Genomic DNA, 13316 nt, shown 5'->3' on the forward strand with positions numbered 1-13316 from the left:
TATCATTTAGAGTTGACTTTAAAATGTTGCTCCCTGTTTATAAAGAACTGCTCAGCACCTGTAGATGTTGCTGCTGTTTTGCTGTTGTTTTAATCCGTTTTAGATGTTTGTATTATTTTTCATCTGTTTTGACTTTTGCTGTAATTACAGCACTTTGAGCTGCATTTCAACGTATGAAAAGCTCATCATCATTATCAACAACTAATATTTAGTATGTTTCCTACCTGAAGTGTGACCTGTAGTGTACACACATGCTTACAGCTGTGCTTTATGCATTAACCACTTCAGCACTATTTTATACTAATATGTTTTCTTTAAACTAGCAGAAAAAGTTTTGAAAATGTCTGCCTATAATGACATGCACAAAATAGGGCTGTCGGGGTTAGTGGCCCTCATTTATCAATGGAGCGTACAGACCAGATTAAATTCGAGCCCAGGAATCAGCTTACGACCACGTCCACATGTGATCTATCAAGCAGGTGTACCCTGTCAATTCCAGCGTAAGATTTGCCGGCTGTTGATAATTGTGGCGGAGGCTCGCCCCACCTGTTTTTCAACACGAAGCAGCGGAATGCGGCCAAGGGGAGGAAATTCTCAGACATGTGAAGTTACCCCACCAATCATCTACGTCAGGGGTCTTCAACAGGGGGTCCGGGACCCCTAGGGGGTCCTCAGAGTTACTACAGGGGGTCCACCAAATCTTTGTGTGACATGATTCTTTTTTGTTTTACCTCAACCACTTGAACCCCAGCATCCCTTTTTCTGAGGAGCACTTTAGCCAAAAATAGCCGATCTACAAGCTCACAACGCCTCGCGCTGCGAGGCGTTGTGAGCTTGTAGATCGGCTATTTTTGGTAAAGAGGTATAGGTGTAGAGGGGAAAAAAGGGCAAGTAAACAAAAAGTTTAATTCTGAAAATTCTGAAACACAATTTTATACAATATAGAGGGGGGTCCCTGCTTCATCTCTCTCTCAGCTAGGGGGTCCTTGGCCTGAAAAGGTTGAAGACCCCTGATCTACGTGGATTCACACACAGCACACACGCCTATCATATGTGTGGAATGGCGCATGCTATTTGCATACACGGCACAGACCCGATACCTGACACAGACACATCCAATGAGAAAATATAGCACAAATAAAACAAATAGTTAACTATTCCCGTCAACTATAAGGTGTCACGATATGTCAGAAGAATGCGGTCTGGGGAGAAAAAAAAAAGAAAAAGTCATGCAGCTTCTTTAATAATTCTAGCCATAGGTAAAGATATGTCATAAACGAAAACCTGAATCATGAATTAAATAATGAATGGCCTACACGTTGTCCGTTTCCCGTAGGCCTAAGCTGAATGACAATCACATCGTCATGATTGTAATAAGCTTGCAGTGGTATTGCTAGGTTTCAATGTAATGGGTCCCGGGACCCAAGGGTGGTCTTTTAGATGGGTCCCAGGGACATTTTATGAGTCCCAGGGACATTACATTTTCCTAATAAAATATGTAATTTTTAACAAAGTGCAGCGTTTAACTTGTGTTTGATCTTATATGGTTATAATATGGTTATATTAATGTAGAAAATGTATCTGAAAGAAATAAAAAACAATATTCTAAATCTGAAAACTTTAATATTTGCATAATAAAAGTAGGCAAACATAGAACAGTAGGCTATATAAACATAAATAGCACCAAAATATAGTAAAGTAAAATAAAAATAAAGACATTGCAAATTGAATACTTTGTTGGCATTTAACTCATTCAATGCCTGACTTATTTCTGGTTGTGTTGTCCCAGTGCCAGAGCCAAAAATTCATTGTAAAAAAAAAGTGCTTAGGAGGCGAGATACAGCCTTTTTCAGTAAGAAGTTAAACAAGAAGTGAATGGAGCAGCAAATGTTCAAATAATGATATCTTGGGTTCTGAACATTTTTTAATTTATTTTTATGAGGTCTTAGACGTCGCGTGGCGTTCAGGGCTTAACAATGGCGATAAAAGCGGACGTCTTAGACGTCATGTGGCACTGAATGAGTTAAATATGGTTACCCTAACCCTGATTTTACACCACTATATCAACAAAGAATGAACAATCACTATGTTTTTAATTTACAAGAAATATCGATTTTGGCGACTGCCCACGGCGCAAATGTTCATATTTCAGCTCCATAGAGTTCAGCTCCGGTGAAGGGTGTTATACTAAAAAGTGTGACGCATAAAATCAGGTCAGCTCACGGCATACACGCTACAGAGCCACCTGATTCGGATGCTATCAATGCATCGAATGGGACATCATCACGTTTTATCAGACCATTGAATGGGCGAAGTAGGCGACATACTGAATAGTTTTGAATAGTTTAGATTTTGTTTTAACACAAATCTTCTCTCCTGGGGCGTCCTGGCACAAAATATTTTCAGAGGGGCATGCGTGGCCACATTTTTGGGGTCCCTGAGATGAAAAAGTTTGAGAACCACTCGTTTGATACTGTCTAACGCACCTGCATCTGTGCCAAGTGGATGTGCAAATATTTCCATTAAATAAAACAAAATTCATCGTCAAGTAAAATGTACCATGGGCATAACGCCAGAAGCAGCTCATCTGACCTCGTTCCCCCAAAATGTGTCTGCACCCCTCCTTTCTGCAAATATACCTGTTGATGCTACTGAGTTTTTGTTGTTGTTGTTATTTAAGATATGTATTGTAATTGTACTATACTGTATGTTTTACTGAGGAATTGAGTACAACCGACCACAATTGAAACAAGCCCCCCGGGGCTTTTTATGTCATCATTTTAGCATAACCTTTGACTGTACTACAGTACCTGTACTGTTGACAAACTGTTAATAAAGAATTCAATCAATCAATGGTCTTACCTGGGCAGTGAGGTCAGGGCTGGGGTCTTCAGCCGGACTCTGGCAGGGTTTAGCAGCCTCTTGTTGTGGCCGAGCCTCCACCCACTCGTCCTCTGAGTCCTGACACACAAACACAATACAAATGGTAAAGTCATACGGTGCTAACAGTGATTTTAGTAGTGGTTTTGGGGCTACACCCTCTGGTAGCTCAGCTGTCACTACAGCGTCTGTCTATGGTCTGTTAAAACTACGATTCCCAGAATTCAGTTTGAAACAAAACCACAAAAAGAACGGCTCCGAAACCCAGGGTCCTAGCGCTGAGGATATATTGGAACACAACAACAACGTTGTCAGAAATGGAGTGTATTAACTTACAAAACATTGTAATACGTTTCTGGTACATTTCCAATGCCAGCATGATTTGTGCGTGAGACCTTTTTTTTGTCATCCATTTGGTGTGTTTTTAAACCGTTGTACTGCCTGCACTTTAACAAAAAATCAATAAAGTATTCAATAAATCAATCAAGATTATATTGTCTCAGTCCAAAACTGTTACTTTTCAGGATTAGACAAAAATAGCAAAAGTAGCAGATCGCGTTTCGAGCTTGTAGATCTACTACTTTTGATGCTTTTGTGTGACGCTGTCGTATGATCAAGTAAGTAAGGGATTCATTTAATATGGAGATAAGAGGTTTCTAACCGACAGCAACGACAGAAAGCCTGTTGAGGATATATTGCGTTTTCCGTTTTGACCTTCATGCAACCCGTAGTGGTGCTACCTAACAACAGGTTCTAAATGTCTCAGCAGATGAGCAGGGAGACCAAACAACCACTGCAGTTGTGTTAGTTAGATTAACCACACAGATTGGTCATTTTATCCTGCAATGAAATGGTGAGGGTCCATTTGAATAGTTTTCAATGGGAACGCTGATTTTAACAGAGCTTTCTGTTACTACTTCGATATCGCATTAAAGGACTGTATTAATTCTCTAGGCACTGCTGGCTCTTGTGATTGCCGCAAGTGGGGGTTTAAGGCTGAGAAGACGAGTGACTCAGCCACCTATGAGATTCTATGAGAGCCGAGGTCTCGTACTCTATCTCAAGTATCTAAGCATTTATCAAGGTCGTTAACTTACAGCTGGTTTCACTATGATCGCCACAAGTGGTGGATGGGGCCGAGAATGAGTGGTTCTTGAATCACACACGTTGAATATGGGTGGATAGGCCCTGGCTATTTATCTAGTTATCTATTATTCTGAGGCTACAACTGCCTTGACACACACTCTGTCTAACAGCTGTGGGTATGTATGGGTAGAATATGATGTCATACGATCGTAGGACGACGTCACACTGGCGTTGCGTCCTTAGTCGGGACGATTATCCCATCGTCATCGTCGTCTTGGCAACACTGCTTATTTACTTTATGATGAGGTGTATGCTGCTCAGAGGCGAGCGTTCACATCTGGCATTTTAGTCTGGTCGCAAAGATTTGAAATGTTTTCAACTTTGAGCTTTTTGTTTGCGTTTTGCTGTGTGTTTATTTTATTTTATTGTTTAGCTTTTTACCCCCCAATTTAGTCGTGTTTGGCAATTATTTCCTCCCCACACACACTACTGTGTTTTATCACTGCTGTTGTATGCTACTGACTCACCTGTCAGTGAGGAGCCCCCACCAGGAGGACATACTCCTCCCGCCCAACACTCCCTGCTAACAGGTCCCATCGCAGCCCGTATAGGACTGTGTGCAGTAACAAATATCACCCTCCCCGTCCGGTAGTGATGAGCGGGCCGACCCGTAACCCGCGGGCCAACCCGCGGCGCGGGTGGGTCGAGTCAGGATTTCAGAGGCAATTATGCGGGCTGCGGGTCGCGGGGCGGGTTGAGCCATAGATTTATAAATGGGTTCGAGGGGCGGGTTGAGGCGGGTTGGGTTCCGTGGCGGGGCGGGGCGGGTCGGGTCATGAAAAAACCCGACCCGCATATCACTACCGTCTGGCATCCCACCCCTGAACACGGGCCAATTGTGTTCTTATAGACCAGTTGTTCTCAACCTGTGGGTCGGGGCCACCAGGGGGGTCCCCACATGATTTTGGGGGCATTGTACATTTCCCGCATGAATATTGACCATTTCAATAGCTTCTTTTGTTGGTGTCACGATTATCGATGGTATGCTTGCCTCTTTGAGAAAACGGTAATGTACCGTATGTGTGATAGGTTTGTAATGGTTAAAAAAAACTATGTTCTTTCTAATATTCATTATTGTATAATGTCACAGCCTACCAATTTAATGGCATTGCTGTTCAAAATCTCTCCACCGAATCACTAGATCCCACAATGAATGACTAGTGGGGTTTTATTGGATATTTTTTGATTAATAAAATCCAATATTTATCCCATAGACTGTAAATGGACAAAGGGAGCCCCATTGGTTTCTACAGACCGTTTAGAAGCCCGGTCCCCGGTCCCGAAATGAAACCGTAAACGACTGCTATTGGCTGCAATCGCAGCGAGGGCAGGTCTTCACTCGCTAGAACCAGTAGGAGCCCTAGAAACACCCATTCGCTTTAATGGAGAGTTATTGCTTCTGCAGCCAAATCATGGGGGAAACAGCGAAACTAGCGGCCATTCACATGAACTGTCACTTATTATATGGCCTCAATTTATAAACCGAAAATAGGGCTCCAGGATCAAAAGTTATCTATTTTGAGCACTCATTTAGTTAGAAAATGACATTAGGCACAGAACAAAACATATCTTACGTAGATAAAAATATTTAAAAAAAAACATGGTTACAGCTCCTACCTCTGAGCTGTCGTCAGATCCATGTCCTGCCTCTGCCTTCCTCTTCTCCTTTTTTCCCTTCTTCTTCTTCTCCTTCTTAGCCTTTTTAGATTTCTTCTCTTTCTTCTTCTTGCTCTTGACAGACCCCTCCTGTGGCGCAACGGCAGACAACAAAGTACCAAACAGGTTGGTGTTTGTTATGTACTGTATTAAGACAAGTTATTATGACGGTATTAAATAGGTTGATGTTGGTTAGGACTCTTATGTGATGTATTTAATGTAAGTAATGTGTTTATTTAAAAAGTAATATGTTTCTTTAAAAAGTAATACTATATTACTTATTACTTTTTATCAAGAGTAATATATTATATTACTAAATTACTTTAATTTCTTATTTTTTTTTTACAGTTTTCTTGTTATTGTTCCATATTGTATCCAATAGCCACAACGTGTTGTGAGCTTGTAGATCGGCTATCTTTGGTGTGCGAGCCCGTTGTACGACGAAGTATAAATTCGGCCTTAGATGTCAGTTGAATACTGACAGTCCATGGTTGAAATCGACTTGCCTATGCTGCCAAGACAAAGTTTACAATGGCTCTTTGACTGACACAAACTTAAAATGACAATACTTCCAAGTGTTGAAAGTATGCATGCGCATGCTTGAAAATAACAGATCTACAAGCTAACATCCTGTACCATCGCACAGTGTTTATAGCTGTGACAACCTCCAATGCCGGTCAGAGACAAAATCAAATCACGTTCATTTAAACGAATAAGGCAGCGTTACTTGGATCAGTAATATGTAATAATATTACTGTTTTGGCAAATGTAATAAGTTACACTACTCGTTACTGAGTAAAGTGGTAATATTCCAGTAATAATTACAAGTAACACGTTACTGCCCAACACTGAAGTGTGTTGTGAGCTTGTAGATCAGCTATTTATGGCTTATGTTCCCCCCGCCCCAGAATATGATTCTGTGGTTCAAGTGGTTAACACATGTTATGACTGTGTAGTACCTCGGTACTGTATTAAGGCAATGACGTGGTGCTTGGGTTCGTTTACCCTGTTTGGGGTGACTCGTATACATTATATTCATTAACAAAAGGACAAATAAAAAATAACGGTAGACCTATTTGGTAATGATCTCCTACCACATTTGAATTAAAGGAAGATTACGTTTTTACTGAGGGTTGGTTCTTTGTGTTTACAAATATTATTAACCCTTTGAATAATTTCTTCTTTTTTTTAAAAACATGAACTAAAAAGACAACACACATAACCGACAACCTTGAAATGAATAAACAGGCATTGAAATATATTAGAATATGGCTAATGTTATTAACTGATGCCACTGGGCAACAAGTTACAACTTGTATTAACCCATTGAGACCTGAAGCCGATTCTACATGTCTCCGAAATCCCAACAGTTTTCTGAAAAACGTATGTTTCTATATCAGTGGTGTTCAATCTTTTTCATGTCAAGGACCCCCAAAATTATATGTATTTGGCCGCCGACCCCCATCAAAATAGTTTGTTCCAGGGACCCCCCAGAAGCAAAGATTTGAGTTAAAAATGTTCGCTTTAAAAATATATATATTCAAAGATTTGCACACATTTTCACGATTTTTCAAAAATAGCAGATCTACAAGCTCGTAGCGGGGCACTCGGTGCCGCGCTATGAGCTTGTAGATCTGCTGTTTTTGAATAGCCCAAAGTGTAAAATAATGCTTTTTAGCTCAAATCTAAAAATGGGTTAAGACATGCAGCAGATGCGTGTGGATGAAGGACGGAGAGGATCAGTCGGACCTCCTCTATCTGCTCCAGTCGGAGGTTGACGTCCGGGAGCATCCAGGTGTCCTCCCCTCTCAGGCGCTTCAGCTCCTTCTTCTTCTCCTCCTTCTCATACTGCTGTTTAGCCTGCAGGAGGAGGAGAACCACAATCACAATCAGTTGTTGTTGTCACTTCCATTAGAGATGCAGCCCAGGGGTTGACACCAACGGTTGCCCGACTGCCCAGTGGCAGCTAAATGAAACGGTCGGGCAGGTGGAGTTTGCTTTCAGGTTGCCCCTACGGGCAATTCGCTATCAACACAACACAAGATATCTGTCTATAAACCATTGGTTCTCAAAGTGGGGTCCGGGGACCCCCAGGGGTCCTTGAGGGAGTTCCAGGGGGTCCCCAGCTAAATGATAGATTAGGCATCAAATGGACCCTTATGGGTCTGTAACTCTGAGAGTGTACAAATGGAACCAAATGGACCCTAACGGGTCCATTTGGTTCCATTTGTACACTCTCAGAGTTAAATTGACATAGATTTTACAATATAAATTGCGGTCCAAGTGATAGAAATGCCATTAAATGGGGGTCCGTAGCCCTAATGCATGTCAAACTGGGGGTCCTTGAAATTAAAGTGGTTGAGAATCACTGCTAGAGCCGTACAACATCTTCTCTTATGGGGGTCCCTGGCATATCTTTTGAAATGGGGGTCCGCGGGCTAATAAGTGTCAATTTGGGGGTCCTTGACATGAAAAAGTTTGAGAACCACTGCTATAAACACTTGAACACATACACACACACACGCAATGTTAAATGGAACAATACACTGCACACAATACACTAGTCCTAGATGGACAAGAAAATAAGACGACAGCCGTAGCGCGCGCGCACACACACACACACACACACACACACACACACACACACACACACACACACACACACACACACACACACACACACACACACACACACACACACACACACACACACACACACACACACACACACACACACACACACACACACACACACACACACCCTTCGTTCTCATTCACAGAGAGAGAAAAGGTTTTGTCCCCTAAATTTGTCTTCCTAAATTAACGCCCTACTTGATCATACTACACCGTCACACAAAAGCACCAAAATAAAAATTAAAAGAATTTTAAAAAAACTTTTTGATCGATTTGTGAGCTTGTAGATCTGCTATTTTCGCCATTCCATGCTACTCCATGTTCTTGAATTAAAATAAAAACATTAAGATAAATAACTTGAAAAAAGCTTTAAATGGAAAAAAAATGCAACTACATTAAAGAGGAAAATATTTAGTTATGTATGTGTGTCTTTCAATGCTTTTTTCCTCCTCTCCAAAACACACAGAGGATGAACGGTACAGAGCATAACCAGTGTGTTTGTGACGACACAATGCAAACACAGCTGCTCTGCAAAGAGATAGCACAGCACACAGCACACGTGTGTGTGTCTGTGTGTGTGCGAACTTGTAGATTGGCTATTTTCGGTGTATGACACCGCAATTAAGTATAACTAAAGCTTTAGCGTCACGGTTAAAAATGCCAAAAGACATTTGTGAAAAGGGCATTTATAAAGTTGCCATCCTAAAATGTTGATGTCCTCGCAATTATAGTGATGAGTAGACCAACTGTGTGACTGTAAAACTGACCATTTAATGAAAACCCTGGACGGCAGGTTTGGGGCTCTTATCACATTGGCCAGTATTTGTCCTGCAATTTCCTGTCTGAATTCTAACAGCAGCAACAACATTCATTCAGTGTACGCAAGAGACACACGTTACAGAGCCACACACGCACACGCACACACACACACACACACACACACACACACACACACACACACACACACACACACATACACGTAAGTTTGTTTTACTATACTTGTGAACACAACATTTTAGGACTTCGATTTTATGTACGACATCTAAAAGCGTAAAAAGTAATTTCTGACCCTAATTCTAAAGCCGAAAATATTTTAACAAAAAAATGGCTTTTTCATCAATCATGTCTATTTCTCGAATTCTGCTATACTAATGGGGACATTAGGGCCTCACAAATATAGTAATAAAGCACACAAAACACGCATACACACACAAAAGATGATAATCACACAACTAGCCTACTTACCTACATGCAAATGTATTAAAGGGGAAATCCACCCATTTTCAATATTTAACTATGTCATTAATATAGCATAAAGGAGTTGTGTGGAAATAAGAAAAAAGTTCCCCCCTTTCTGTGTTGCCTTGAACTGGAGGATTGATTGTGGGTTTAACATTGCAAATTACAACATGATGAGTCATCACGTTGTAATTTGCAATGTTAAACTCACAATCAATCCTCCAGTTCAAGGCAAAAAGAAAAGGGGGGAACTTTTTTCTTATTTCCACACAACTCCTTTATGCTATATTAATGACATAGTTAAATATTGAAAATGGGTGGATTTCCCCTTTAAGGTACTAGAACCCACACACATCATCATCATTTAAGCACTTAAACCCCAGGATTCTTATTGTGGTGAAAGTTTCACAGAAAATAGCAGATCAAAAAGCTTACAGCCCGTTCGCTTGTCGTTGGCTATTTTCAGCTAAAGCTTTCCCCACAATAACAAAGAAAATATACATATAGCCTATAAATGTAAAATATGCTTATTTTTTTATTAATCTAAAACGTAATCGCTAGGTAATAATAAAGGAAAGAAAAGCCCCCAAAAATGACTTATAATAATAATAATAACAATAATAATGAAAGCTGCAAGCAGTGATGACAAGGCCCTCGCACCTCTGTCCACGTTGGGGGCAAATATCGACCAATCAGAACAGGGAGCAGAGCTAAGTAACTGTAATGATAAATGGTAAATGGTGCATTTATATAGCGCTTTCATCCAAAGCGCTTTACATAAATTGTGCATTACATTCACCCATTCATACACCGATGGAGGAGGAAACCATGCAAGGCACCAACCTGCTCATCGGGAGAAATTAGGGGTTCAGCGTCTTTCTCAAGGACACTTCGACACTAACTCTGGGGGAGCCACCCAGTCCGGGATCGAACTGGGAACCTTACAGTTTCCAATTCACTCTACCCGGCCACTCTACCCCTGAGCCACTGTCGCCCGACAATGATCGACAATGGTTTTCAACAGAGTCCATTGAGGTGACTCATGACTCAGTACAACAAACTGTTTAAAAGTTATGGCAAAATATAGAAAGCATAATATATCGAGGGGGCGGAAGTAACTCAGATGAAGGACAAGGACTCTCAACCGAATCGAGTGATGCGACTCACAAGTATGTACGACAAACCGTTCAAAAGTTATAGCGAAAATAGTAACTACGAAATATCAACCAATCCAAAGAGGGGGCGGAGCCAAGTAGCAGCATTGAAGGACAAGGGCTCTCAACGCGACTCACAAATTTGTACGACAAACCGTTAAAAATAGGAACTATCAAATATTGACCAATTGTGTGTGCAAAGTTGTGCAACTTTTCAGTACGTTTTGCACCTCAAAAACAAATTAATTTGTGCAAAGAATATTGCAATTTCAATAGGGCTTCGCACTGATGCAGTGCTCGGGCCCTAATAATCCACCATCCAGTGGTCTGGAGTTTTTTCAAGAATGCAGCTGCCAACAGCTTCTACTCGGCTTCGTCATTTTGATTGAATACTTTAATAACAAACAGTTTTAAAAAAGTACAGTATTGATCTCAACCTTCCATCTGTGACGTGTTCCATTTATTTATGGTTAACTACATAATGCATACCTCATCAAAATACTAGTGAAAATACTAGTTGCAGCGCGTTGTAGATCTGCTTTTGCCAAATATTCACATGTTTTCTCTATTTTTTTGCCTACCGTATTTTTGCTAAATAAATGGTTGCCTACTAGAACAGGGACATGCAATAAGCCTTCACTTGTCTTGTATTTTCATGTAGTGTAATGTAACTCAATTGCGCCACTCAGTGGCTCTACCTTTCAACTGGTCAATATTATTATTATTATTATATCATTATACCTAGCAGTAGGTATAATGTTGTCTTTGAAGTTGGAAATTTTTGTCTCCACCAGGTCGTACTGCCGAAGACTGTACAGCCGAAGACAATGTTTTCGCCCCTGTCCTTGTCAAACCATTGATTGTCATGTTATGAAATGAGCAACTTTCTGTCAAAAAACGGTGTTGCATTCGCGACGCATTGTGAGCTTGTAGATATTGTAGATTTTCAAATGGCTGAAATATATATAGGGCTCAAGTGGTTAATGTATGTTTTGTAATAATAATCAAAATCTACAAAAGTAACTAGTAACTAAAGTTTTCAAATAATTGTAGTGGAGTAAAAAGTACAATATTTGCCTCTGAGATGTAGTGGAGTAGAAGTACTGTAAAAGTATTGAAAACTGGAAATACTCCAGTAGAGTAAGAAATACCTCAAATAATTGTACTAAAGTACAGTACTAATAAATGTACTTAGTTACTTTATTATTAGTTATTCCTGTATTTCTATTGTTTTTTAGATGATATATTTGTTTTGTTTTGTAATAGAAAAGCCTCCTGTGGACACAGGTGGTGAGTACGATAGCACTTTGTGCTACAACACTTAAAGCAGTGCTTGGTTAGCCCTGAAACATGACTGTCATATCATGACAGTCATGGCGCAACTTGTTCCTGGTTTTGGTACTTTCTCCATTTACAATCCGTGCATCTACATAAACGTTCAGATTACAAATATAAAGTGCTGACCCCACGGCCACGGATGTAACAAGTGAAAACGCCGGGGTCTGAGTACCCGTATCTTCCGTATTGTTCAATTAAAAGCATTTTAATCCGATTGGTGGCCATTTTCTCAAAATGTCCTTCATATACTTTCAACTACGCGACCCTATCGGTTTGGAGATGTATTGCACTCTAGTACATTGTACCTATGAGAACATGGATTAAAATGCTTTTTATTGAACAATACGGAAGATACGGGTACTTAGATCCAAGCGTTTCAACGTGCTAGATCCGTGGCCGTGGGGTCAGCACTTTATATTTGAAATCTGAACATGTATGTAGATGTGCGGGTTGCAAATGGAGAAAGTGCCAAAACCAGGAACAAGTTGCGCCATGACGCTTGTGACAGACGAGCGTCATGTGAACCATGGCTACTTAAAGCAGTGCTTGTGTGTCCAGTCAATGTGCCTGTGATACCTCTCAGTGGAATAAATAGACAGAAGCACATTCATGCATTCGCGGTTAGTACCTTTTGCAATGTCTCTTGGCGTGCTTTCCGTTTAGAATCCTTTCTGTTGTCGATGCTGCTCGTACTTTCAAAACTGCCTCCGTACGTCGCCATGACACTGCCGTAAAGCTGAGTTCCGGACCTCGGGTGTCGTAAAGCACTACGTCACGTCATGGGGATTGTGGGTACTGTAGTTTAGAGGTATTAGAGAGACTCCCACATTTTAAACAGTGGTGGAAAAAAGTACTCACAACCAGAATCAATACTGCAATGTAGAAATACTCTGTTACAAGTATAATAAGGATCAATTTTGTGTGTGTGTGTGTGTGTGTGTGTGTGTGTGTGTGTGTGTGTGTGTGTGTGTGTGTGTGTGTGTGTGTGTGTGTGTGTGTGTGTGTGTGTGTGTGTGTGTGTGTGTGTGTGTGTGTGTGTGTGTGTGTGTGTGTTTAGTGCGCTTTAAATATGTTTTGTTTAGTTTCTCAGAAGAACTGTCAATATTAAACACTAGAGGTTAATATTAAACATCTAAAGTTCTGGCTGCTATGTGGCCCTCACACCTACGTCGCACCGCCGATCCGACTGATATGCCCAGATCTCTATAGCCTATCTGTCAGTCCTTGTCCCTTTTATGCCCATATATGGAGATCCCTGATGTCATCAGT

General features: G+C 40.8%; 1 protein-coding gene across 2 annotated transcripts in view; it reads right to left on the minus strand.

The window, feature by feature from the left end:
• cwf19l2 (CWF19 like cell cycle control factor 2) overlaps positions 1-12772 on the minus strand; it is a 68299-nt gene extending 55527 nt beyond the window's left edge. For both annotated transcript variants that reach the window (XM_084064086.1, XM_084064085.1), the window contains exons 1-4: positions 12676-12772; positions 7432-7542; positions 5644-5772; positions 2863-2961 (exon numbers count right to left, since the gene is read on the minus strand). In XM_084064086.1, coding sequence (XP_083920212.1) covers positions 2863-2961; positions 5644-5772; positions 7432-7542; positions 12676-12768 — 432 coding nt within the window. In that variant the 5' untranslated portion in view covers positions 12769-12772. The remainder of the gene's footprint in view (positions 1-2862; positions 2962-5643; positions 5773-7431; positions 7543-12675) is intronic.
• Between the last annotated feature and the right edge of the window lie 544 nt (positions 12773-13316).

Source organism: Gymnoscopelus microlampas, assembly GCF_963454915.1.
Source record: "Gymnoscopelus microlampas genome assembly, chromosome: 8".
NCBI lineage: Eukaryota > Metazoa > Chordata > Actinopteri > Myctophiformes > Myctophidae > Gymnoscopelus > Gymnoscopelus microlampas.